The sequence below is a fragment of the Tenrec ecaudatus genome, chromosome 2 (assembly GCF_050624435.1).
Source record: "Tenrec ecaudatus isolate mTenEca1 chromosome 2, mTenEca1.hap1, whole genome shotgun sequence".
Taxonomy (NCBI): Eukaryota; Metazoa; Chordata; class Mammalia; order Afrosoricida; family Tenrecidae; genus Tenrec; species Tenrec ecaudatus.
In genome coordinates this window covers 181,338,961-181,366,575 of record NC_134531.1, presented here as the reverse complement: position 1 = coordinate 181,366,575, position 27,615 = coordinate 181,338,961, and the positions used below count along the sequence as shown (strand labels likewise).

Here is a 27,615-nt window from a genome sequence, read left to right as displayed (position 1 = left end):
GTCGTCTTCATCTGGAGCAGATTCCTGAGGGGCATCTGAAGACAGGGCAGCGGGCACTCATCACTGACTGGGGAAGTGTTGGCAGCAGGGAGACCGAATCACCTCTGAGCACCTGTGCACTCCCACAGCTGCGAAGGACTCACACTGGTTGATCCGGGCAGGAATGAGCAGAGGAGCACAATGTCTGGGAATTCATCGTGGGCAGCAGAGCCTGCTGAGGGCCCAGGTGCCGACCGCCCAGGGGCATGTGCTGCCACTGGTGCAAGGTGGTAGGGCCCAGAGGTTGCAGTCAGCTGGGTCCAGCCATGCCTAGTTGGGTCACCTAGATTATTTTTTCTTTTAGAATCATTTTAATGGGGGCTCGTACAACTCTTATCACAATCCGTACATATACCCATTGTGTCAAGCACATTTGTACATGTCTTGCCATCATCATTCTCAGAACATTTTCTTTCTACTTGAGCCCTTGGCATCAGCTCCACATTTGGGTCAGCTGGCTTTGAAAAGAAGCCCCTCCGGAAGGGGGTCTCTGAAGGGGATACACATGGCTAAGTGCTGATTAGTAACCAGCGGATGACCAGTGGTCAAATCCACCCCAAGACATGTTGGAAGCAAGTGCTGGAGCAGTCAGAGCCTTGAACAGCCCTCTATGAGCAGAAGGCCTACTCTGCACACATGGGCCACCATGCTTGAGCATGGCCACAAGCAGCTACCCAAGAGGTAGACACACTGGAGCATGCCCAGCGGGGCTGCAAAAGAAAGGCCTGGCATCGTTTTCCTAGAGCAGACAGCCAAGAGGGCCCAGCGGAGCAGTTCCACTGGGGAAGACATGGGCTGCCAGCAGTCAGCGCCGAGTAGCCGGCAGTTTCTCTTCAGATGCTCATTAGGCACTAAAGAGTTTACCTTCAAAGCCTCTATTGGGTACTTAGGAGTCAAGCTACATTCATGATGAGGGAAGAGCCACGGGGAACATGGGATGTAAAGGAAGCATATAGGCGAATCCTGCTCCAGTATGCATCTTACATACTATTAATTAGTATTGAGGCACCACTATTGGCAACACAAGGAGCCCCAGTGGCTAAGTGGACTCCTCATTGAGCAAGAACCACAACATCAGCGGTTCGACCCACCAGGCACTCTGTGGGAGATAGATGGGAGTGTCTGAACTGGCGATGGTTCACAGCCTCTGTCCTGTGGGGTCGCTGTGAGTCAGAATCGGCTCGGTGGCAGTGATTTGGAGTTGGAGTCTGAGTTATTTGGAAATATGGGAAGCAGTCCCCCAAACACTCAACCCACCCGTAGCTCTTCTCAGTAAACAGCACTAATGTCAGTGGGTTTGCATGTCATGGCCAGCTGTTATAAACTGGGAAAACATGAGAAAACGCCGGGCGTGTCTGGCTGCGGCAATGCCTAGTGCGCGGGGAAGACGCCCAGATGGGCTGGCAGGACATGTGTGTGTGCTTGCGTTGCCCCTTGGTGCAGTCACCCAGTGAAAGGCAGGGTTGGGGAAACATGCACGCCTTTTGTGTCTGAGCCCTGGCTACCCTTGGAGGAGGGCTGGCTTCTGAGTCAGGGAGATGCGTATTTCAATTATATCCCTCTTTGATCTTGGTTAACTGGGCCTCTTAACAGGTGGTGGGGGGGCACTTTGTGCCAGGCTTTGACCCTTTTGTTCCCTATAGCTTGGTATCCTGGTGAAGCCTGCACGGGCTCCCTCACTTTCTCAGGAATTAAAGGCTTCAGATAAACACCTAAATGCACTTCCATCTGTTTCACGTTGTGACAGGGCAGCATAGATTGGCCTCAACACCCCCCTCAAGGGCACCAGACAGCTCTGCTCAGGAGTGCACTGGGTGCCTTGTTGGGAAATGGGCAGTCGCTCAGACTCCACGTGGGGAACTGGCTAAGAGTTTGGGCTTTGAAGAGAACATAGGCTATGCATATGATAGGGTGTTCAAGTGCAGGTATTGGCCAGGACAAGGAACTTTCTGGGGGCACTGGGAATATTCCAAATCATTAGCGAGGTAGTGGTTATGCCAAACCCAAACCCAACCTATCAGAGTATGGCTGTGCTCCATGAAGGTTTGAATGGCTGAGTTTTTACCAGGCCTTTCTTCTACCATGCTTCTGAGTGGATTTGAACCTCTAACCATTCAGTCAGCAGCTGGGCTCTGGCAGCTGTCTAAGTGTATTCATAAATACAAATCCACCCAACTGTAACTTAAATGATTTGCTTCATGCACTTGCTACCTTTAGGCAGCACATTCACAGGCTTCATGCACAGGCTGCCTTTAGGCAGGATTTCAACCTCTCTGCTTTCGCTTGCTCATGGACAAAGTGGGGAGGCTGGTGCCCATGACAGTCCTGCAGTGCATGGGATGCTGGGAGGAGCATGGGGCGGTGCATGTGAACTACGCAGGACTGTGGAGCTCCTGGTGTCTCCCCATCAGTCCTCCTTTTCTTATTTTGAGTCTCTCGGCACTGTGTAGGTTTGCTGAGTGGCACAGAGTTGGGTACTCATCTCAAGACAAGCCCGGGCATCTAAGTACCTAACCCAGTAAATCCGAGGGCCATTCTGAGAGCCGTTCATGATGGAGCAGTGGACAGAAGGTGGCAGTACACTTGGGGAAAGAAGGAAGTAACTGGGGCTGTTTGCTTTTAGTGATGGCAATGAAGGAGCAGAGATCCTGGGGGGAGGGGGCATGGTACTGACTGGCAAATGCCAGAGGCCACTCATGGAAGTTAGTCAGAGATACAAAACCCACAGCCATCCAGTTGATGCCAACTCCAGGGCTGTAAACCTCCCCATCTCCTGTGGAGTGACTGGTGAGTTAGAATGGCCCATTTTCTGTTTAGCAGCCCAAAGTTTAACCAGGGCTCCTTTAGAGAAATGAAAGGCTCTGTGTAAAGAGAAAGTTGGCGACCATGGAGTTGGCTTTGCCTTGGGAGCTATCTGTTCTACGTTGCATTTTTTCAGAACTAGGCCTAAGGTATGTGGGAATGCAGGCAAATATGATGGAGCCTCCAAAAGCTTGTTGAAAAACGGAGCTACCTTTCTGAACTTTTGGGATATATACAAACACACACACACACACACACACACACACACACACACACTGTCTTGTTGTTGCAGGGCCCCTGGCTATATACATGACTTGAAGCATCCACAACGGCAATGGCTGCACCATGCCAGCAGGCAGAGGAGCTTGGACAAGAAATGCCAGCCTGGGTCGTGGGAGCAACCTGCCCACCAGGCCCCCTTTCTAGCACTGGAGCTCTGGAGTGATTTTGTAGATGTGAATCTCAGAATGACTCAGGGCCTCTGGTTGGCCTACATGGAAGTGGCATGTTGACAGGTCAAAGGACCCCTCTAGGGGAGGAATAGGGGTGTGGGTCCATGTGGGTCCTGGGCTGCGATGCTCTTCTTCTCAGCAGCGTGTGCCATGGCCAGCTGTGGCCATGATTCTATGCCTTGAGAACCTTGCAGGGAAAACATTCCAACGCTCAGGCAGGGCTGTGAGGGAGGGCTGGCTCTGGCCCCATCTATGCAAGCCTACAATCAGACTCACTGCCATCAAGTCGAGTCTGACTCCTGGCGACCTCAAAGGACAGGCTAGAACTGCCAGTGGGTTCCTGAGATGGTAACTCTTCACCAGAGGAGAAGCCTTGTCTTTCTCTAGAGGAGAGGCTGGCGGTTTCGAACGGATGCCTTTGTGGTTATGAGCCCAACTTGTAACCACGATGCCACCAGGGCTCTTTTGTCTAAAACTGGATGGCGCGAACTGTACTCCGTCTTCGGCTTACTTGGAAAACTAACACAAGAGTATGAGCTTCAAAGTCGGAATGGTCTGGTTTTCAATCCTGGCCTACCCTTCACTAGCAATGTCACATCAGGCAGATGACTGCCCGCCAGTGGCTCAGTCTCCGATGCACAGCGTGGACTTCAGAGTGCCCACCTCACCGAGGCGCCCAGGGCGCCCACGACCTGTGGGGAGGCACAGGGCGCTCCACACGGAGGATGGACTCAACACACAGAGGCAATTCTTAACGCTATTTCCTGCTCACTGCCGGGGCAGGGCACCTTTTCATTTGCATGTTGCCCAGTGCCTGCTGACAAGTTGGAAGTGAGGGGTAATTGAAAGCATTCTGGCTTGATGTAACTAAGAAGTGAAAGAAACGGGCAAGGCTGACTTGATTTAACCTGGCAATATGAGATTAGTTCTTCATTGCCTCTGTTAGGGCTCCTGCATTGCCAACCTTTTAAAGCAATAGATTGGCTGACAGGGTGCTCATTTGGAAGGTTTCACCTGCCATTAATACCCCGCTGCCTGCTGGACCATTGTATCGCAAATATTCCCCCCCCCCCGCTCCCCAATGGAGCACCCGCTATGCTTAAAGAGTGTTAGACGTAAAACTGTATTGTGCTCCATCTGGAAGGCCTGTTGGAAGTTTTCCTCTCTTAGCCTGCCAATGCTTTCTGTCAGCCTCTGAGGTCCAAGGCCAGAGATCTTTGCCCCAAGGCACCTCCCTGCTTTTCTCATGACTTAGCCACGGAAGATCAATCAAGTCCAACCAGAGACCTGGCCGAGTGGAGGCTGCATGGAAAGGCGCCCTGCTGGCTCTCCCCCTCACCATGGAGGGTGCAGGCAAGCGAATAAAGGCTGCTAGCAAGAATCAAGGACCTGGTCCTGCCCCTTGGAGGAGACGCAGGCAAGACCTCCATTGAATGCGACGGCCCTTGAAGGCACTGGGAAAGCTGGATTTGACAAAAGAGCTGTGTTTGTTGTCCAATGTTTTTTTCCCTTTTTTTGGGGGGGGGGTTATGTTTTTTACCCCCCAAAAAATGAACAAAAGAACCACCACCATCATCAACCACAAAAATCCTTTAAACCGATATTTTTCAAATTCTGGCGTTTCTTGGTGACCTGGCTGGTTAGTCACTTGATGGCTAGCCTGGCAACTTGTACTTGCTCAGATGTCCCTTGGAAGAAAGGCCTGGTAGCCTGCCTTTCAACAGCGACAGCCATGAAAGCCCAAGGAGCAGCGCTACTCGGCACACATGGGGCCACCAGGAGCCAGATCAGATGCAAGGGCAGCTTTAATTGTAATGGTTTAGGTTTCTCAAATTCTCATGTGCACTGGAATCACCCGGTGATCCTGTCAACATGCAGATTCTGAGTCCACGAGTTTGGGCATGGGGGGTGGGGGGAGCTTGAGGTGTTGCATTTCTTACATACTCTAGGGGAGACCGAGGCTCCTGCTCCCAAGACCTTGCCTCCATAGCAAAGCTTCCCATCAGGGGTGCTTAAAGCGCACTTGCTGGGCACCTGTGCTGGAGTCACCTGCGTGATGTGTAAACATAGATTCCTGCCATTATCCAGCTCCGGACCCTACTGCCAATGGGCTGATTCTGAATCATGGTGACCCTACAGTCAGAATAGGACTGCCCAGCTGGTCTTCGGGGCTGGGAATCTTGATGGAAGCAGATGGCTTCTTCTTTCTCAGGCGGACTGGCTGGTGGTTTTGAACAGCTGCCCCTCCAAGTTAGCAGCTGGGTCATCAGGGTTCATTTCCATCATCCCAGACCTACTGAATTCCTGGGCAGAAGGACTGAGAACCTGCATTCTAACAAAAGGATCCTGGATCCTTTTGCTCACTCGAGCTTGAGATGCTTCCCACTGAATGACAGTGTAACTGACCCTGTGGGATCACGGCAGCTTTGCCTACAGTGTCTCCTGTGGGATGGCATAAAGGTTCCTTGAGACAGAAAATGCAAATTAAGCTATCATACTCTAGCAACATTTTGCAGAAGATAATTCAGGATCGCAGCAGTGCATCAACAGGGAGCTGCCAAAATTCAAGCTGGATCCAGAAGAGAACACGGGACAAGGGATGCCATTGCGGATGGCACACAGAGCTTGGGTGAACGCCGAGAATACTAGGAAGATATTTGCTTCTGTCTGTTTACTATGCAAAGGCATTTGACTATGTGGATCATGGCAGGTTATGGATAACATTACAAAGAATGGCACTTCCAGACACTTCATTGTGCTCACGCCAAATGTGCACACACACAAAGAGGCAGCCGCTCATACAACAAGGGGATACTTCAGGGGTGATAATCTGGAAGGATGTGTATCGGGGTTGTATCTGTTCCCGATGCTCACTCATTCTGTATGCTGACCAAATGCTGAGAAGCTGGACTACATGAAAGCTCAAAGCCAAACCCACTGCCATTGAATCAATTCCAACTCACACTCATCAGACAGGATTGAGTACAACTGCCCTTTTAGGTTTCTAGGATTGCAAATCTTTATGGGAACAGACAGCCCCATCGTTCTCCTATTGAGCTCTTGGTGGGCTCGAACTGCTGACCATATGGTTAGTAGCCTCAGGGTAACCTACAACATGCCAGAGTCCCTTGAATTATATGAAGTCAAGCAATCAAACCACCTATTGCATTGGAAAAATCTGCTGGTAAAAGATCTTGGTAAAGTGTTAAAATTCCAAAATATCACTTTGAGGTATAAGATATGTCTGACCCAAGGCATGATCTTTACAATCACCTCACACGCTGGCAGAAACTGGATAAGAAAGACGAATGAATGCCCTTGAATGATGGTGTTGGTGAAGAATTCCAAATATACCATAGAACCAGAATGTTTCTTACACGATAGGATGAGGAGACCTTGTCTCACCTACTTTGGACATGGTATGTGGAGAGACCAGGTCCTAGAAAAGGACATGATGCTCGTTGGAGCAGGTCGTTGATGAAGAGGACCCTCATAGAGATGGACTGTCACAGGGGCTGCAATGAGGGGCTGATGCAGATTGTGAGGATGACGGCACTGGGCTCTGTTGGACACAGGGCTGCGGTGAGACAGAACTAACTGGACAATGGGACACACAGTGGAGATGGGAATGGAGGAACTGTGGCTGAACACCCCTTGGAAGATGGCCCATTCAGTAAATTATACTGGTGACTTTCTTTACGGCAGGGCCCCTCTGAGTCTAGAGTGGGTGACGATGCCTTCTGACTCATCCATACAGTAGCACCAGGGAGTGCACAGCCCTTTTGGCTCAGAGCATCTCACGGCAATAGTCTTTGGGAGAACACGCACTGAGAAGCACTTCATGAGCACGGACGGCTCTAGGGGCTTGGCAACTCTGCCCTCGGAAGAACCAAAGTTCAACCTCTTCCGGACGGTAGTCACGATGAGAAGCCCCACCTCCTAAAGGCCTTCTGATGGGCTGGCCCCGCACACACAGGCCTTTGGCGATGGAGCCCAACCCAAAGCATGCCCACTCTCCCAGCCTGCAGCTGCCAGCTCCCAGGACCTGTCCTGCTGTGGGACTCGGCGCTGCTAAAGCCAATGTGTTTCTGGGTGGGGACCCTTTGCTGGGTGACAGTATCCCAGGCTAGCAAGACAATGAATTATCAATGGAAGGAGGGCTAACAGGGGTATTTATGGGATGCCCACAGGCTCTGTGTCAAGTGTGATACACACGTAAATTGCCACCCCAAATCCCAGACGTTACGAACACCCACATTCTACAGAGGAGGGATGGGAAGCTCCAAAGGGAATCAATAACTTGCGCAGCACCACCTGGCCGTAAGGGGTAGGACTGGGTTTTGGGTCCCATTTGCTTCACTGTGAAGCCAAATCCTACATGATAACCTATGGAAGGCCCTGTGTCACTAAACACAGAGGGCCCTCACGCAGGCATCTGGGCCCCCCTCCACCATGCTATACGCAGGGCACTGCCCAGTTCTTGATCTAAGGCTGAACTGAGTCCAACAGAAGGGTCTGGATAGAGCTTGGAAGGTGATTCGGTGTGTGGAGAACCGGGGTGCAGCATGTTAAGAGACTTCTGCCCCAGCAAAGGGCTTCGGGCAGCGTACACCTCAGCCTGGGATGAGTCACAACAGGGCCAGCCGCTTTCCATCCCTGGAGACGGGTCTGGCGCCTCCTGCCCACATGGAGGCTCAGGGAGGCTCAGGGCCCTGCCCCAGTCACAAAGCCGGCCTCTGTGGCACACTGGACCGCACTCTCAGGAGATGAGGTCAGCCGCCCACTTCCCAAACTCACACTCATGACGTGCACTCTCAGTGCTGCCGGGGGGACCGCGCGTGAGTGCGTCACCACCCTGCAGCCCCGGGACCCTGTGATGCGGAAGGACAGAGGGGAGGCTTCAGACGCCTGGTCACCTTTTCATTCTCCTACCCACGCTGCTGCCACCGTGGCGTCTCTTCAACCGTGAGACAGAGGCAGTTTTCCTCACAGACCTCCAGCTCCATCTCCTCCTCGGGTAGCCCAGGCCCTGCATCCTCTGCCCCAGAGACTTCTGTCCTCACTGCTGGTTCGTCTTTCTGCTACAAAATCAGTGGCAGTGACCCGGCCTCCCAGTGCCCCCTGGAGCTTGCCCTCTGCCTGTTGCTCTGGCCCAGACCTCACCCCTGCCACCTCCTACCCCGACTCCCCCATCAACCTCTGCTCCAGAGAGTCCGCTGACAGGTCAGACAGACAGAACCAATGGACAGACGGCCAGTGGCGCGCAGGCCCTGCAGGAGGGTGGCGGCTCAGCAGGGAGTCAGACAGTGACCTGTGGGCCTCCGGACAGAGAAAGGGCTGTCACCATGACACCAGAAGCAACCAGCTCCAAGGGCTGCTTGCCGCCTGTGGAGGGAGCGTGTCCCCGAGGGGGAGGCTGGAGGACTGGCCCCAGAGCTTTGGTTCTCCTGCCAGGGGAGCGAAGGCTGGGCACAGTGCCAAGTGGGAGAAGGGACCCCACTCAACATTCTGAAGGAATTAGGAGCACCGGAAGTACCCAATTCCTAAAATGTGGCAGCGCTGAGCTACACACCCTCCCACCTCCCTGGGCCGTTTATATCAGCCTTCACATCTAGTCTACAGAGCAGGGGCTGGTAGTGTGTCATTCGTTATAGTTACAGGACACACAGGCAGACGACCTGGGTCTAACCCCAGGCTGGTCGCATTTGGGCTGCGTGGCCTTGGGCTAGTTCCTCTACTCTCTCTGGGTCCCTGTCTTCTCATGTGTACAATGGAAATATCATTGACTACTTTCATAGGGAGGCTGCAATGCCAGGAGAACTACACACAGTCGGCAAAGGCATTGGCAGGAGGCTGAAGCATGTCGTTGCCATCGAGTCAGTTTCAACTCGGGGACCCAGTGTGCATCACAGTGACACTGTGCTCCATACAGAGGGCTTCCAGTGGATGATGTTTTGGAAGTAGTTCACCAGCCCTTTCTTCTGAGGCCCTTCTGGTGGACTCCACCTCTGGTGGACTCAGACTTTTTGGGTAGCTGCTCAAGGGTCTTAATCATTTGTACCACCCCATGACTCCGGTCTCTCTGGCAAACCTGATAGAAATCTCAACCCATGGATACCAAGTCAATCCTCCGCATCGGATTTCCAGGGTTGTAAATCTTTACAGGAGCAGCCAACCTTATCTTTCTCCCATGAAGCAGCCAGTGGGTTTGAACTGCCAACTGTATGGTTAGCCGTCCAATGCCTAACGCAAAGTGCCACCCTGGCCCCTACAGATCCAGCTAGCTTTAGAAGTGGTCTGAGGGAAGAAAGAACAAACCATTTCGAATCAGGAGGACCGGGTTGGATTTCAGCATTTCCACTGTTTGACTTTGGGGAAGCTAACCTCTAGCCCTTCCATTTCTTTGTTGATAAAATGAAATCCTTTATTTTAAAATGTCAGCAAGCAGTTCAAAGATTCTGGGAACGCTGTGCAAGCCAAACAGAGCACCCAGCTTGGGGGGCCACTGCTTTGTGGTTTCTGATGGAAAAGACCACTCAATGCAGGGCCCGGGTAGGGTGGGGTGGAACGGCATGGGTTATAACAGGAAATCAAGAGATGGGTTTCTGCTTTTGAAGTTTGGTGCATGATTAGATACAATGTAGACAACTCCCCTTGGAAGCTCTGCATAAGCAGACCCTGATATTGAGAGCTGTCATCTAAGTCGTGTGCCATCCGGGCACTCTTCATGAACTTTCATGAACCTCACAACAAGCCAACGAGGTAAGTATAGTTGTCCCTGGTTTCTGAACGAGGGAAAGGAGGGCCAGAGAAGCTCCGTTTCTTGTTCAAGGGAGCACAGCGTTAAGAAGCAGAGCCGGGCTCTAGACCCAGGCCTGCCCGGCCTCAGAGCCAGGACGCAGCATCACTGAGCTTGCTAGAGGGGACCACTGTCCCAGGAGAGTGCGAGGAAAGCAGCTGCAAGTCACAAAGATGGCGGGCAGACCGGACTTGTGACCGATCTCCCCACCTTCTCCCCAGATGCTCTACCACTCTCCTAATAGGGGAATGGTCTCAGGAAGCTGGAACCCATTGCCCTCCCCACTAGCCACGCCTCTGTGGCTGGACCTCAGTGAGTCCTCAAAGTCCCCCCCCCCCCCACTGACAGAGCCTGCAGAGCTTCTTGGCCGGGTCTCCACAACTGGTGACCTCAGGCTGCGTCGTTGGGAGGCTGAGTCACCTCCCAGCAGAGCTCCCTTTAAAACGGCCGTGGTTCTCCAAGTGTCTGCATCATCTGGGCCCTTAGTAGGAATGCATATTTGTGGGTCCCAGCCTAGACCTACTGAATCAGAAACTCTGGAGGTGGGCTCTGGGAAGATGTAGATGGAGTCTTCCAGGTGATTCTGATGCCCATCGACATGAGAATCCGTGTGCTAAGTGTTTCCAATGCACTGACTCAGCTAAGCCTCCCAGTAGCCTGTGAGCTAGGAAGGAACAGTAGCCCCATTTTACAGAGGAGCAAGCGGAGGCTCAGAGAAGTCGAGCGACTTGTTTAAGAGTCAGGTGCTGGAACTGAGCTCAAACCTAGAACTGTCTGATCCCCAAAGCTCTCAACCACCCTGCCAGGCGGTCACCCCCACCCCTCACCAGTGTAAGGATGTGCACATACAACGGAACCAACACAACGGAGGCCCTCTTTCTTGCCTGCTGTGAGCATGTGTGCTGTGTAACAACTGGGGCCTGTGATGGTGCTGGGGCTGACCACGTGGGTTAGTGTTGGGCCACTAACCACAAGGTTGATGCTTCTAACCCACCAGCTGCTCTATAGGACAAAGATGAGGCAGATTTCGGGCCCCAGAGACCCTTGGGCACAGGTCCACTCTGTCCTAGAGTTGCTGTGATCAGAGTAAACCTGCTGGCAGGGGGCTTGGTTCCAGCAAATCTATCAGTCTCCCATCTAAAGGAGAAGGTGCGGTACAAGTTTGGAGACTGAAGTGCTCATGGAGGGAGGCAGAGGCGGATAGGTGGGGGTGAGCTGCATGATGCCCAGGGTGGTATCGGAACCGGGCTCAGTCTCTCCCAGGCCCACCTCCAGCCTCACCTCCTCTTCCTTCTCCTAGCCCTCTCGCTGTGACCGCATTGACCTTCTCAGAGCACCGGCAGCACCCTCTATGGCTTGGCATCGGGATTGTCCTCACTCATAGTAGCTTTCCTTCATTCTTCCTTAACGCCTCTCCCTCTTTTACTGGCGGCACACTGGTTGAAGGCTCCACAGTGGTTCAACCCCAGCAGCAGCCCCACAGAAGGAAGGTGGGACAGCCTCCCTCCGTAAGATTCCAGTCTTGGAAACCTATGGGGCAGTTCTGCTCTGTCCAATGGGATCATGAGGAGTCCAAATCCATTCGTTAGCAGTGGGTACAGCATTTACAATCCCAGCTCAATGTACTCTCGGAGCCACTGATGCCCTCTCCTCTAGGCTGCCGCAGGCCCCTGGCTTCTTCCTATCGGAGACCCTTAAATATAGGGCTTTGGAGCAACTGCTGGGTCACATGTTTTAAACCTGCCACCAGGCAGTGGGTTCTTTGTGGAACGACTCTGCGTCTTACTCCCTCACGTGCCAAGAGGCATTGGGCAGACACTGAGCACAGTTGGGTTGAGTGAACAAATGACTTTTGTGGGATCCGTCCAGGAGTAGTGGGGACCATGTGGGGGGAGGTCTGAGCAAGGCTGGTCTGAGGGTGACGTGAATGAAGTTAAAAGGAGATGCTCACACTCAGGGTCCTGGGTGCCTCATTCAGCTCCCCCCCCCATCTGGGCTCTAAGCCTGAGATAGATAGTGGCGTACACAAAACAGTAAGGCCAGACACCCATTTTCCAGAGGGTGATGGGGAGTCCTATGCACCGGGTCTTGAAGCAGCTACATTCCCTCTCTAGACTGCCTGGGGAGCTGCTGGGCTCTGGCCTGGACTGAGTGAATCTGACTTCCCTGAACCCTGTACTGCCCAGGCATGCAGGGGTCCTGCCTTTCTGTGCTTGTAGGCCCAGCTCAGGATTGGGTGGGCTTACCAGACAGGGTGCTCCTTGCAGCGAACAAAGGGGAGAGGGTGGCTTTGGAAAGGCTTATTCTGTGCTTGGAGCCCAGAGAATGGGGAGGCCCTGGGTGCTGTGGTCTAGGGAGCGCCAGGCAGTTTTCCTCGATTCTTAGGCCATGTCCTGCTGGCCCCTCTCCAGTCCCCCAGAGGTCTTGGCGGGGAAGACGGAACACCAAGGAAAAGAGCACAGGCCCCGGGCAGCTGTTCGTGCTGGGCTGGGGAGAATGCTGAGCTATTTAAAGTCCAACTGCTCCAATTTCCCCGGCTCGGCCCCCCGCCATTCCAGGCCATAAGCACTTGGTGGCAAAGAAATGCATCCTGAATCCAAAAGTGAGAGAAAAGAGCTAACAGCAATGTAATTCCTCTGAATGCTGCAGCATTCATGTTTCTGAGCAGCTGAGGCTGATGAAGGAGAACCGATGGCACAGTGGTTACCTGTTAGGTTGCTAACTGCAAGGTCAGTAGATCAAAACCATCAGCGGCTCCTTAGGAGAAAGATGAAGCTTTCTCGTCCTGTAAAGAGTTAGTCTCGAAAACCCACAGGGGCAGTTCTACCCTGCACTAGGTGGTTGCTATGAGCAGAATCAACCTGACGGCAGTGAATTTGGTTTGGAGGCTATCGAGAGAGCAAAGGTGACATCATTCAGCAGCTGCAAGTGGCTTAGGAGGTGGGCTCTTAATCTAGGTTGTGCCCCTGGTTTGGCGACCTTTGAGCAATGGGTCCTGGGCTATTTATTTCATTTCTCCCGCCCTCAGTGCTGCCTGGGTGTAGAGGATGATGTGATTGACAAGTAAGCCTCCACTTGCAGGGTCTCTTGGGGGCTCTATTGGCCACTGGGATGAGCCTATGAGTCACGTGGGCCAAGGCTTAGCACAGGCCGGGCTCCTTCCCCATGCTCCTTGATGTTAGCATTTGCCATTAGGTGACGACACTCAGGGGTCATGGAGACCCCTCAGATATGTTCCTGGAAGAAGTGAAGGTCTGTACCAGGTTTCTCTACTGTGGCACTAGTGACATTCCCTGTGGGACACTGTGTCCTGGGCCTTGTAGGGTGGTTAGCAGCATCTTTGGTCCCTACCCACTAGATGCCAGTACGACACCCCCATCAGCCAAAATGTCCCCCAAATGCTCAAAAGCGCACCACCATCCAGTCAATTCTGGCTCACAGCGGCCCCGTAGGCCTGGGTAGAGCTGTCCCTGTGAGCTTCTGAGACGGCAACTCTTTCTGCGAGAGAAAGCCTCGTCCTCCCCGAGGAGCCACTGGTGGCTTCCACCGCGGACCTTGCAGTTATCCCACCATGCCACCTGCTGCCCCTCGAGGGGATCAAACAGCTCCAGGGAGCAAATCACCCTGTCTGGGAACCCTGGGTATATATAGTCTGAGGGGAAGTGTAGAGGCATCAGAGCGAACATGGGCACCAGAGACCTCGACCTTCACCAGATGCTGGGGACAAAACCAGGAGCTACCTTGCTGCACTCTGGACAGAGCCCTGGCCAAAGCGACCAATGACCGTGATTTTCACGTGCCCACTGCTAACACCAGTGGTCCGTGCATCAGCTCCAAGTGACAGAGACCCTGCACGCTACCTTTTTGCCACAGTTAAATCTGTGCTTCAGTCTCTCAGTTCCTTAAAATAAGTCCATGTTGATGTAAATTATTAAGTGTGTTCCAGATAATGCATTTTAACCATTAATACCTGACCTATCATCTAATTCAGGGAAAAAATACAATTCCTTAAAGGACACTTGATGATCATTTAAACTACTGAAGGTGTGATTAGGAAAAGGATAGGGTGGAAGGGGCCACGTTGGGTAAGCTCACGAACTTGACATACCATTTTATTTTTTAAAAACAAACTCAGTGGGAAAAATACTAGCTTTGAGGCAATTTTTTCCGAGTCCCTTTTTTTGGTCAGCATTATTCTATACCTGTTTAAATCTTCAGAAACATATTGCCAGTTTCATTCATGTTTTAGAAGAATTCAGGAGCCACGGTGGTGTAGTGGTTATGTGTTGGTCTGTTAACTGCAAGGTCAGCAGTTCAAAACCACCAGCTACTCCTCAAGAGAATGATGGGCTTTCTACTTCCATATGAAGAGTTACTGTCTTGGAAACCCACAGGGGCTGTTCTCTCTTCTATCGGATCCTATGAGTCAGCCTCGACTTGCTGACAGTGAGTTTGGCTTTGAGTTTTTTAGAAGAATTGAGCAACTGTCTGTAGTGTTGAGATCCAGTATTTCACAGTGGTTTGGTATTTTTAATCTTAGCTTGCAGAGCCTCGGTATTCTTATCCATAAGATGGAAACTATGTGATAGAGCTTAAGCCTCACAGAGTTTAAGGAGGGGGAAGAGGCAGTGTGATGAGACATACAATAGACATCAAGGTGGAAGACTTTCAGAATTGGGCACATGCTGTAAATGGACCACCAAGGGGTAATTGATGATGGTTGTGAGACAGAGACGAATCTTACAGGAGCTACATAGGACTCTCTGAGGATGCAGTTCAGCCAGAACTAAATGGCTAGAAGGAGGCAGCAGTGCCCAATACCTGCCTTCCAGAGAGCATTTCTGGCTCAGGAAAGGCACAGGGGTTGGATGGAACTTAGCATGTGTGAGGACTGGCGCGCCAGGCACAGAGGTTGCAGCAGAGGTACTGGGGAAGGTGGCTGGAGGGCTGCCCAGACAGGCGGTCGTTTATGTCCAGGGGAAATTACTATAATTTGAATCTAACCAAAGTAGCCACTCCTTTAAGGACATCCATGGTCTGGCCTATAAACCATGCTGTGTGGAGGCAGGGAGCAGGAGGCACTGAACAGAGGCCAGCGAGGGGGCTTTCTCAGCCTTGGTGACTCAGTGACACACACCTTGCCTTCTAGGTGGGAGGCTCAGGTTTGCTTCTCAATGTTGCTGTGACACTGAACAGCTCTCAGCGAAGCTTCCAAAACTCAGACGGACCAAGAAGACAGGTCTTGAGAGCGACATCTGGAAATCAGCCAATGAAAATGGCATGGGACCTAGCAGTCTAACCCTCAGCTACTCGCGCATGGGATGAAGGAGAAGCAGGCAGCATTCAGACCTGCTCTATGCCGGTCACTGTGAGTCAGGGGACAGCAGCACCAGGTGCGTCCAGAGCTCAACACGGTGCATGCATGCTCTCAGAGAGCTTGCTGATCAGAATGCTTCTAAGCAGGGAGGAAGGATCCTCCCTTGCACTAAAAACAAACATAAACCCTTTATATTATAACACGGAGGTGAGACCCATCCTAAACCAAAGACTCTTGCATCTAAGAAGAACGCTTTTGGAACAGCTGCATCCAGAGTGATTTCTGGCCCCTGTGGCCACATGTTCCGTTAGGGTTGCTTCCCTCCCACAGAAGAGAGACCCAGTGCTGGGCCAGCTGGCAGCAGCCTCAAGGCCAAGTTCTCCTCCAAAGCATTACATAGACTGTGTTCCTCTCTGGGAACTGATCGCGGACTCCGTTGATGGCTCCAGCTACATTTGCCACAAGGTCTTTGGACTACAAGGGGAATCCTCTTCCAACCCAATTAATAGAGCAATGTTGTCTTTTAAGCTATCCCCCGTCCATGAGATACCCACACAGTAATCAAGGCAGTAACCATGGGCTCACCACACTGTAATTCTTATTGGATGAAGGAGCCGGACTATTTGGACTTGAGAACCACAACTCTTCCCAAGTCCCTGAAGTCCCTGACTTGGCTCTGCTAAATGCACAGGCAAAGTGAGTTATTAATTAACAAGTGAAAAAAACGCCGGAATGGAATCCCTGAGTCATGTCAAACCGATCTGGATGGTTAGGGGATGGGGAGGAGGAGGCAGAGGGTGCTGCGGTCGAGGGGTGAGTTTCCTCTGTTCCAAGTGCTTTGGACAGACTCCAGTGTTATTTCTCCTCATTCCAACCTAGCTGGAGTGCTTCGGTGGGTGAGCCAATAGCTCAGGCCAACACCCTCACATCTCTTAACCTAGGGCAACCTGCTCTGGAGCAATACAAGGAATCAAATCTCGTGGATGGAGGTGGGCAGAGCAGGTGGAGTGGACTCTCCTTTCAGGAGGGAAATGAGGATGCAATCAGTGGCTGGACAGGTGGGCCCCCGCCAGGCAGTGCTGATCCCAGGTGGCTCTGTGGCCTCTCTAGCTGCAGGGCTTCAAACTGCGATGGGCTACCACTCATGGGCTGTAGCTGGAACCACGCTGCATGACAGTCCCCTCCCCAAGCTCCCCTTGAACCACATCCTTCCACTCTGCACCCACATAATAACAATAGGCATAAACATTTGGTATTTTGTCAGGTGCCAGGTGAGCTCTTGGTGGGCTTCCCTCATGTTTCCCTAGCTATTTCCAGGCAGGGGCCTATTTCCAGCATCTAACAGGTAGCAGCACTTCGAACGGTGCTTGTTAAACCACGAATGAATAAACTCGCGGGTGAATGGATGGATGCATTCACACCCTAACGACACCCTGTGAAAGACTCTCTTCATCGCGAGACATTGGCCACCTCTCCGACTGGGAATGAGGGGTGTTTTTAAAACACCAACGTTATTCACTAAAGAAAGGAAAATATGTTGATTTCCACTTACTTTACCTTGACGTAATTCCTCTCACGCCTCTTCTGTCTTGGGAAGCGTAGGAATATGGGTCTGGGGTTTTGGTATGATGCTACACTCGGCGTCTTGCATTGGGCTCAGCCAGCACAACTCGGAAAAGCTAGTATTTAAATAAGGGTGTTTTGTTTTTCTGTCTCCAAATGTGGTCCAGGGACCGCATGCATTAGAATCCTCCATGGGCCTGCTGAAAATACCCGGTCTTGGGTTCTGTGTCTGACCTGAAATCAGAACCTCAACGCTTGAGCCCAGCTATCAGAATGGTAACCCTGTTCTCTACTGGCGCTGTGCAAGGCTGAAGACTGGCAAGTGCTAGTGAGAACCACCATAGTGGGACGCAGGGAAGAGGTACCTGGTGGTGCTCCAAAGTCCAGAAAATCTAAATGGACAGCAATGCTATCACCCGGTAGGCAATCCCGGGGTGCGTTCTGTGGAGCAGGCAGGTATCTTACCTCGTGAAAGGGATTCCATGAGTTTCTTACTGACACTCATGACAGCTATTGGGGTTGGTGCAGTTGAAAGACTTTGCACTGTAAAGTGACTTACAGAGCTGGGACACGAAGCCGGACTCTATGGCCAGGCACTGTATCGTTACAATGTTACCCTGTCACGGAGTCAGAAACCCGAGAAGTGACAGGAGAAGGAGCAAGTACAAGGCCTCGCTTTCAGCACGCCGGAGAGGGAACAGCTCCCCTGGCAGTGTAGGGAAGAATGGGAGGTAGCAGCCTGAACAGGCTCAGGGCAGGAATCCTCCCACCTCCTGTATCTCAAGGCCACAGTGATCCTCTTTCTCCTCTACACCAGTGCCGCTGCCCTAGGCTGGGGAGGTCCTAGGGTGGTACAAGTGGAATTCCATGCTACCCCTCCCCGACACACACAACTGGAGGAACTTCACAATAAAGAGCTGGTGATCTAGATCCCCTAAATCAGCTACTGAAAACCCTGTTGAGGGAAGTTCTACTGGGATAGACGTGGGGTCAGAATGAGCTGGCGCAGATTCCAGAGCCAGTTGGGCTGGAGAGGACATCTGATCGGCTTCTGTGGGATCTTCCGATAGATTCCCATGAGGGCTTGAAAGGAGGAGAGCCTGGATGGTGCAGATGAAATGGGGGTCCCTGCTTGATGGCAACTTCTGGGGGACTCGGGTGTGAAGGAGAGTCAAGACTGTATTTGCAGGCCAGCCGGTCTCACAATGCCTCTCCACCTTGTGCTCACCACGTTCCGGGAAATCTACATCCTTTTCCCTACCCCTGGCTGTGATGAACTAAATCTCGCACCTCTGCCTTGGTGGTGATAATTAAATATTATCCGCCTGTCACTTGGCGCACATGTTGTGTGTACTCTCAGACTTTAATGAGCTGGTATTTGTCTTCTGTAAGCAAAAATATTTCTTTGAGTCTCTTCGTTTTCAAATTGGGGTGAGTAGTTCAAGTGAAGATCTCGCGCAATTAAAAAGACAGTCGGTCGGTGGCCCGTCTGTCTGCGCAGTCTCCCCTCTTTTTCAGGGGTAATGGCAGGTCCGGCTGGTCTAGTCAGAACCAGACCTTGGCCCCTGAGGCTACGCTTGTGGTCACACAGCTGGGGGCATGAGGAGACTATGAAAGAGATAGGAGGTAGAAGGTAGGCTGCCAATGTACATGGTTTCTGTGGGATGCTCTAATATTTTCCAACAGAGCTGGTTTTTTTTGTTTTGTTTTTTACCGTCAAAACATCCTTCAACATAGAAAACAGTGACAATTGGTTTGAATTCTCCCTGGGAAGGTACTTAGCTAGCACCACCCTAGATGTGTGTGCGGTGGGGCGGGTGGCAGTGGTGAATCATTACACACAATAGACGTTTTCAGACAGTGGTTCTCAGAGTGGTCCCAGAGTCAGCCTCACCACCGCCTGGGGATTGACTCTTGCTGTTGTTGCCAAGGGTGCCCCCTGGTGGTGGTGTTTGATCCCATCAATTGCTTCTTGGGCATAAGATGACACTTCCTGAGGCTGTGCAAATTTAGTCTTCAAAACCGGTAGGGGCAGTTCTACTCTGTCTTAGAGGGATACCAAGAGTCGGAATGGAGTCGATGTCAACGGCTTTTGTTTTGCTGTCTGCCACATGCTGGCCCCATGCACAAGAGAAGGAGGCCAGGCCTGGCCCAGAACCATCCTCACAGTGACTGGTCTGCTGAGTCCAGGTCGTGGTTCCTGTGCATTTGGAATGCCTTCCAATTGAGGGGCTTGTCTCCCAGCACGACATTGAAAAATATTCTGTTGTAACCTACAGGGTCTCCATAGGCTAATTTTGGAATAGAGGAGCCCGCTGGGAGAATGGATAATGCATGGGCTGCAAGGTCAGCAGTTTGAATCCACCAGACACTCCAGAAGAGACCAATGAGACTTTTCACTCCCGTGAAGAGTTAGAGCCCCAGAAACACTCAGGGGGGCAATTCTACCCTGTCCTGTGGGGTCGCTATGAGTCTGTACTGACCCAATGGCTATGAATTTGTTTTCATACATAAGGAGTTGGCACCAACCGGAATGGCAGCTAACAATACTGTTTCAGATCAGACTGCCAGGCCTTTCTTCCTAGTCTGTCTGAGGGTGGCCCTGCCACCCCAGCCATCATGAGTTACCTGCTGGTATTTGAATCACTGGTGGTCTGGCTTTCAGTATCAGTGATGCAAAACCCACCACAGTATGATAAACAGAGAATAACAAACTGCAGGTCTGTGGTGGGGGGTGGGGTGGGGTGGGGGTGGGGGTGGGATTTACTTCATCAACAGGGTTGGTCTCAGCAATGGGTGTTTTCAAATCCTCTGGGCCAACTTTCAGGCCCACCAGTAGCCCTAAAGCACCACGACTTCATTCTCTCTCGGTGAGACCCATACTGAGAGGAGCTGTTAAGGGCTTTGAGCCTCTCTATTTGTTATCTGTAGTGCTGTTGTTTAAATCCCGTGTCACTTTAAAGGGAAGTTTGCCTTTTAAAAGCAGCGTGGTGTTCCTAGACAGAAAAATGACTTGCCTTCTCCAGCCCCCTTTGGAAAAGTCTCGGTTATCCCCCTTACATGAGATTGATAACAAATGGGTTTAGTGCAGCCAGTCCCTGGGCTGCCATTCGTGCTCTGCCTGGCTGCCACCTCCGTCCCATGACCAGGCTTGTAAACCCACAGGACCCTTCTGCAGGCTTCACTCCTACCAGCCCCCCTCACCCCACCCCCACCCAACTCCCCCTACGAAAAGTCCGGCCTAACAGAAAGTGATCTCATGCGCGTGCTGCAGCATTGGATTTGGAGGTGATGAGGAGCTACTTCTATATTTATCAATAAACAGCAAAAATGCTTAGCACACCTCCTAGGGAAGCAATTAACCCGAAACAGGATACTCGGCACCGAGGAATCTCCTCCAAATAAGAGTTCAGTTAATTGCGAATTGCTTACGCCAGGTGAGAGAGAACTGGTGTCTACTCTCTCACCTGACATAAGCAACTCTGAATTAACTAGGAGTTTCTTTTTATAAACACCTCATGGAGCTCCCCTCACCCCATTTTTGTGGTTAATTACTTCCTTGGGAGGTTCACTTTAATAGTTCCCATAACAAGGCCATTATTGTCTTTAGCATAATCACTGCCTCATTTGCTTTTGTGCCCTGCCTTTCTGACGCTCAGCTTCTGCCCGCCAGGAGGGACCCAGCACTGCGCGCCCGCCCGCATGGCACTCATTAAGCCCGCAGCTGTGCTCCTCCAGCTCCAACACTGCATGGGTGTGCTCCCAGGCTGGTGGGAGCTGGGAGCAGGGGAGGGGCTGGTGCAGAGGGGTGTAGGCAGCACAGGGCAAGGTGGAGAGACTCCCTCCCTCACTGTGCCCTCTTCCTTACATGGCGCATCCAAGCTGCCGACACTGGGGGCAGGGCGGGGAGCCAGGCTGGAGGAGGAAGCTGATGGGTTATAACCAGTGTGCTGGGGAAGCCTCCAGGGACTCACAGGTGAAAGAGCTCACCTTGCCGGGAAGAGAGGCGTGATTTTGCCTCTCTGTTTAAAAGAATGCACGTGCCTCACCTCATTCAAAAGTGAAGTGCAGTGGTTTCTATTTTTAGTTCTGTTTCAAGAAAGAGGGCATGAATGGGTGGGAGCGCTGCAATGTATGCCTGAGGTATCTCAACTCTTCTGGGTGTGTCCGCCTACCAGCGAATGCACATTCGCTTATAGACGTATCATATAAATGGCCACGGGCAAACATTTACTGCAAACCCTGCAAAATGGAAATAGAAAGGATGAGGAAAAAGGAAAAATGGACTGCCTCTTCCTTTCTCTACAACCCTGATGCCTGACACCGGGGGAGACCCGGGGACACAGCGTGAGAAGCCTTGGGTAGCTAACCACAAGGTCAGCGGTTGGTACCCAGCAACCACTCTGAGAGAAAGATGATGCTGTCTGAGCTGGTAACAGAGTCTTGGAAGCCCTAGCTAGGGTCGCTCTGAGTCAGAATTGATATGGTGGCAACAGGCTTTTGAAGTGGGCCAACAGGGGCTGGGTAGGCATAAGTGGGTCGGTACTATACCTGGGCCTAGGGCAGCGTCTGCTAATGCATTTGGCTGTTCATCGAAAGGTTAGAAGCTGTAGTACATCCAGATGTACGTTGGAAGAAAGGCCTGACTGATTTACAAAACGGCAACTGAAACCCCACCGAGTACAGCTCTACTGTGACACACATGGGTTGGCATGAGTTAGAATAAACTGGATGACAACTGGTTACACCCTGACTGGCACATAGCAGGCACCATGCACATTTTGCCAAATTGAATAACTGGATTTCACAGATTAGAGTCCAGTCCAGGTATGGGGGACTTTTTATTCTGCCTAGGGCCACTGGGTTATTTACAGGGCACGCCGGTCAAACATTTCATTAACTCACCACCCAATGCGATGGCTGGCATTGCTTCTATTCGAGGAGGCCTATGATGGTGGCAGGACTTGATGATTTCACAGGACTTATATGGCCCATAGTAGCTCTGGTGGTGTAGTGGTTAGGAATTCAGCTCTGATCTTCAAGGTCAGCAGTTCAAACCCACAAGCTGTTCCTTGGGAGAAAGATGAGGCTTTCTTCTCCCAAATAAATTATAGTCTGGGAAATTCACAGGGAAGTTTTACCCTGTCTTATAGGATCATTATGAGTTGGCTTTGACTTGATGGCAGTGAGAGAGAGAGAGCGAGCGAGAAAGAGAGAGAGCGAGAGCGCCAGCCCATAGACCAGACGTTCCCCTTCCCTGGCTTACACCCTGAAACTACTTCTGCAAGAACAAATTCTGATTCGTTATGAAGAGGGTAGTTTACAGACCTCTCTGAATGTCGGTAGCATCACCAACATCCTATGCTTAAGGAATCAACTCCATGGGGCCCCGGTATCCTCAGTCCTGCACGATGAAGTAAGTCACAGGGAACATTCAGTTCACGCTTTTAGATCCGGGGCTGGCTAATGTCTTCTGTAAAGGACCTGATATCCTTATGGTTTAAACTTTGTGAGCGGAAGGGAGGAGCTCTGGGACTGGGTGGCTAATGAGAAGGCCAGGCTTGAACCCACTAGTCACTCTGCAGAAGAAATATGTGACATTCTGCTACCATGAGGCTTGCCGCCTTAGAAACCCCCTCCCCCCCACGGGGCAGTTCTATGCTGCCCTGTAGAGTCACTGTGATCTGGAATGGACTGGTCTCTGTCGAGACTGCTCACCTCTGCGCCGGAGGTGAAGGCAGTCATAAACAGCACCAAAATTAATGGGCACTGTAAGGTGAGTGTTGCGTAATTTTCATGGGTCATGGGATCTTCTTCTTTACATCACTGCTCCGCACCATACCCCACACAAACACTCCCTTCTTTACATCACTGCTCCGCACCATACCCCACACAAACACTCCCTTCTTTACATCACTGCTCCGCACCATACCCCACACAAACACTCCCTTCTTTACATCACTGCTCCGCACCATACCCCACACAAACACTCCCTTCTTTACATCACTGCTCCGCACCATACCCCACACAAACACTCCCTTCTTTACATCACTGCTCCGCACCATACCCCACACAAACACTCCCAGCTTTAGATCACTGCTCCGCACCATACCCCACACAAACACTCCCAGCTTCGGGGCCAGTGGGCCCACAGTGCAGGTGCACTTGGTGGTGACTGGTGTAGCATGTGGCTGTTGGAGTGAGGACTGGGCTTGGGTTCTGATCCGGCTAAGGATGGCTGCGTTGTCTTGACCAAGTGACTCGCCACTCCTCCAGGCCTCGGTGACCGGGGCCCTGGTGACGAAGTGGTGAAGCTAGCTGCCCCTCAGCCACTTCATGGAGGAAGGCCAGAGTGGCATCCCTGGGAACCCTGTGGGAGGGAAATTCTGCATAGTCCTGCGGGGGTGCTGTGGACTAGAATCCACGTGATGGCAGGGGTTTGTTTGGGGGAGCCCCTGGTTATAGAGTCCCCGAGTGGTGTAAAGACTTGACACACACAGGCTAAGGGGAAGGCTGGAGGCTTAAGCCCAGCCAGATGTGCCTCAAAGGAAAAGTCTGGTGATCCACTCCTCAAAAGCTCCCACGCCCACCTGAAGCCCGGGAAGCACAGTTCCCCTTGGACACGCACAAGGTCAGCACGAGTCAGAGTGTGCTTAGGTGATAAGCCGCAGTTTCCTCCTCTCAGAAGCTGCAAAGTAGCATCTCAAAGGACTATGCTGGGTGTTTTCTAAAGTCTGAGCGCCAGGTAAGGCACATCCTACCACCGCTGTTCCCATCGCCATCGCCTTCGCGATCACCATCGCCCTCGCCATTCCCATCACCCTCCCCATCCCTGTCCCCATCCCCGTCCCTGTCACCATTGCCATCACGATCCCCATTCCCATCGCCATCGCCATCCCCATCGCCATCGCCATCCCCATCCTTGTCCCCATCGCCATCCCCATCCCCATCCCCATCCCCATCCTTGTCCCCATCCCCATCCCCATCCCCATCCCCATCCCCATCCCTGTTGCCATCGCCATTGCCATTGCCATCACCTTCCCCATCACCAGTGTGAAACTCCCAGCCCTGAAAGGTCAGGCAGGAAAATCCCCTGAGGGCAGAACCAGGGTCCAGCGCCCCTTCTGTGATACCCTGTGTACCATAGAGTCCAGACCTAGCCCTCCACCCCACCTCCAGGAGGTCCACCGGCGCAGTGACACCCCTCTCCGACTTCGCTGCAAAGGAAACAACGTGACAACATTGAACAAGAGAGAGGGGAGGTCTTTCCGGAGAAAACTGAGTCACGACGGAAGGAGACGCAGCCTTGTGTTCCCGAGGGACTGTGAATTAGAAGATGCTTGCTCACCTCCCTCATTATCCTTGTTGTCAGCACAGGAGGTTTCCATGGCAACGTTGCATCCGGGCCCTCTCCAGCCGGTCTGGCAGACACACTGCCAGCTGTTCTGACCCAGTGTGCATCTCCCGTTGCCGTTGCACAAATCGGGGCAGCCATCTGGTTGGAGAAATGGAGAAGATGAGAAGAAGGGACGTGAGGCCGCACTGGGGATGCAGGGGAGCCATGCAGAGGGGGAGCCAGGCCGCAGGGCAGCCACTGGGCCAGCCTGGGAATGGGGCTCTTGCCTGCCTTTGAGAGAGACAGGGGAGCAGGTGCACATGCAGTTGCAAGACACAGTCGGGTTGGAGATGCAGGGAAGGCCCAAGGACACTGACCTGTATGGAGGAGTCTGAGGCAACCTTCTCAACGTGGGGGCTTCACTGCAAGCCCAGAAAGCTAGCCCTGCTCTGTGCTTACAGTGTGAACAGCTAGACCGCTCTTCCCGGCCAGTAGCTCAGGATGGACATGCCACTTAAAGATCCTCTTCCTTTCCTTCTTGATTTCTTTCTCTCTTTCTCCAACCCTCCCTCCTACCCCCCTTCTGTCTTTGAGAAATACCCTGCGCAGAAGGGAGAACATTCTCCATCCACAGCTGACAGAGGCCCAGAGCCCTCGGCTTTCAGGGGTCTTAACTGTGTAGTTACATATAATGACCATGAGCCTCGTAGACGTGAGAAATGGGTGGTTGTACCTGGAGGTTTTCTGAATGTAGCATTTCCTGTAAGGGGCGCACGGGAAGGTTAGCCACTGACCCCTCACCCTATTTAGGAGGTGATGTAAATATACGAGCATGGCAGGACCTGAAGGCTGTGGCATGAACGGGGCCGAGGGATCTGAGCGGGGAGAGAGAGAGCGGCGTGTGGAGTGTGTTGGGGTGCGGGCAGGAAGGCTGCGTACTTCTCACTTTCAGGGTTACTTTCCTTGCTCCTTTGCCCCCTCGCCTTGAAGCAGCCTACCCAAGTCTTTTGTTTTTTCCAGCACCGAAACAACTGCGGCCATCACTCTTTCGGCCTGAACTGAGGCCAAGGGAGCCGGGGGAGGGAGAGAGAAGGGGGGGCCATTAAAGAGAGAGGAGAGCCCCCTAGTAGAGCACACTGTTAAGCATGTGGCTGCTAATGGAAATATTGAGCATATGAACCCACCCAGAGGCGCCTCGGACCAAGGCCAGGCGATCTACTCCCAAGAAGTCAGCCACTGACCATCCTGCGCAGCCCAGTTCTACACACCCCCGAATGGGCCCCGTGAGCTGGAGGTGACACTGCGACATGTGGTTCAAGAGACGGGGGTTCAAGAGACGGTGCAACTCGGATCCCCTTTAGCCGGCTCAGACAGAAGCACAAAGCTGCCACAAGGCAGCCACACTCTCAAAGCCCACTGACTGACACACAGGTGTACCTCGTGTGTGTGTGTGTGTGTGTGTGTGTGTGTGTGGCAGTGATACTGTGGCATGCATTTCCTACTGTCAAGTTTATCTCCTTAAAGTATCCCATGCAATGACTTCTAGACAATGCAGAGAGTTGTGCAATCTGTTTTCGGTGACTTCATTTAAATGTACCCCACAACCATGAATTAGCCACAGAATGCAACGTCCCTGCACAGCCCTCCATCTCCAAGTCCCTCCACCTCTGTCTGCCACCCCCTCCGTGTCCACCTTTCTCTGTGCGTTTTAATAGCACACAGAGGGAAGGGTGGCCGCGCGGCAGAAGGAGGAAGAGCTTTGTACTGATGGAGGAGAGTGAGTTGAAACATTCCTGGCCTAAATCTTGTGTGTCAAATGTGTGTGTTGCCCCTGCTTTTACTCTCTAGGCCTCTCCCGAGGCCTCCAGGGAGCATCCTCACTGTGCTCTGAAGCAGCACCTCTCAGGAGCATGCTTGCCAACCTAATTGGTGCGTGCGGCCCTGGTGCAACTGAATGGGCACCTTATACAAAGAAAGGTCGACCCCTGAGATTCACTTCTTTAAGGAGAGCAGTATTTTTCCACTCCATGTTGAGTCCAGTATGTGGTAGGGATTCGGCCCTGAGCGATCAGGGTAAGCTACGGAGGAGGGGCTCTCCCAGGGAAGGCTCTGCAATGAAGTGCCCCACTCCTCACACATGGCTCATCTCATGATGCAGTGTGGTGCGTTCACAAAGATAGTAAATAAAACAAGCTATTGTCTGACTAGTTGGAGCATTGATGCTGTTCGTTCGGCAGTAACAAGCGCTACTGTGCGAGGGAAGAGCAACGCGGTCAGGAGGGGTAAGAGTAACTTGGCTCGGCCATGGTACACAGCGGGTGGGCAGTTATGGACCGGTAGAATTGGCAGTTGCGTTGTGATGTATTCCAGTAGTTACGCAATGATGTAGCCTTCCTCCGGTTTGTGACCTGATGTGGTCATCCTCCACTTTCACACACTTCCCACCTTCAAACAACACCTGGTTTGTGGAACCTCCCCGTGCGGGTCAGTGAGGAGCGGGTGCAGAAGGAGAGGAAGCAGGGCGGTGGCTCCCAGGGCCTCCATTGCTTGCATTGCACAGAGTCCAAGTCCAAGGAATGGTCAGTGTTGGCCCGTCTCAAGGACGGCGCCCTCCGCCTGGACGATGGTCCTCCTCACGGGCCCGCCCTTCCCTTCCCAACGAGGGGGCCGCACAGCCCTGGCAAACCCTGTGGGGCCGGCGCTCCTCCTCTGAGAGCGTGCTTGGAGGAGCAGTCAACCCCGTTTCAGAAACATTTCCGCAGGAGCAAAATGGAACGCAGTGGGGAAAACCCAAGGGACGTTTCACTGATTCTCCAGGAAAAGGAAATATCTCCAACCTCCAGTCACCTCCAGCTTTACAATTTCCAGCAGTAGAATTTTGGGGGATGGATCACAGCGAATATACTAAATGACAGACCGGCCAGCCTTCGCTCAGCAGGGCATCTCTAAAATGTGCTCTGTGATTTAGCTGCTTTGAGGCCTCCCGTCTGAGCAAAATCATGCTCAAAGTCTCAGCAGAAACCTCATTGTGCAGGAGACCCACGTTCCCCCAAATAAAATTTAAATTTGCCAAGATCATGAGCAAGTCTGTCAGAGAGACCCACTCAAAATATGTATGTTCCTAGATGCAATGGCTCCCCGCACCCCCTCCCCTTTCTCTCTCGAGGTTCTTTTTCGCTCTTTCTTTCCCCCACTCCGACCAACTGACGTGAGATAAACAGGCCGCAGTAGCGGGTTTTCTTCACATTGTATGAAGAAGATGAAAACACGAACAGTGGGGAGCTGGCAAAGCCCCGCCAAGTTCCAG

The 27,615-nt window shown here is 52.3% G+C and overlaps 1 protein-coding gene across 1 annotated transcript in view; it reads right to left on the bottom strand.

Annotated features, from left to right (window-relative positions):
• The window catches only part of TENM2 (teneurin transmembrane protein 2), a 504,145-nt gene that overhangs the window by 96,682 nt on the left and 379,848 nt on the right, over positions 1-27,615 (bottom strand). The window contains exon 12 of the mRNA XM_075542722.1: positions 24,321-24,467. Within this exon, the coding sequence (XP_075398837.1) occupies positions 24,321-24,467 (147 nt within the window). The remainder of the gene's footprint in view (positions 1-24,320; positions 24,468-27,615) is intronic.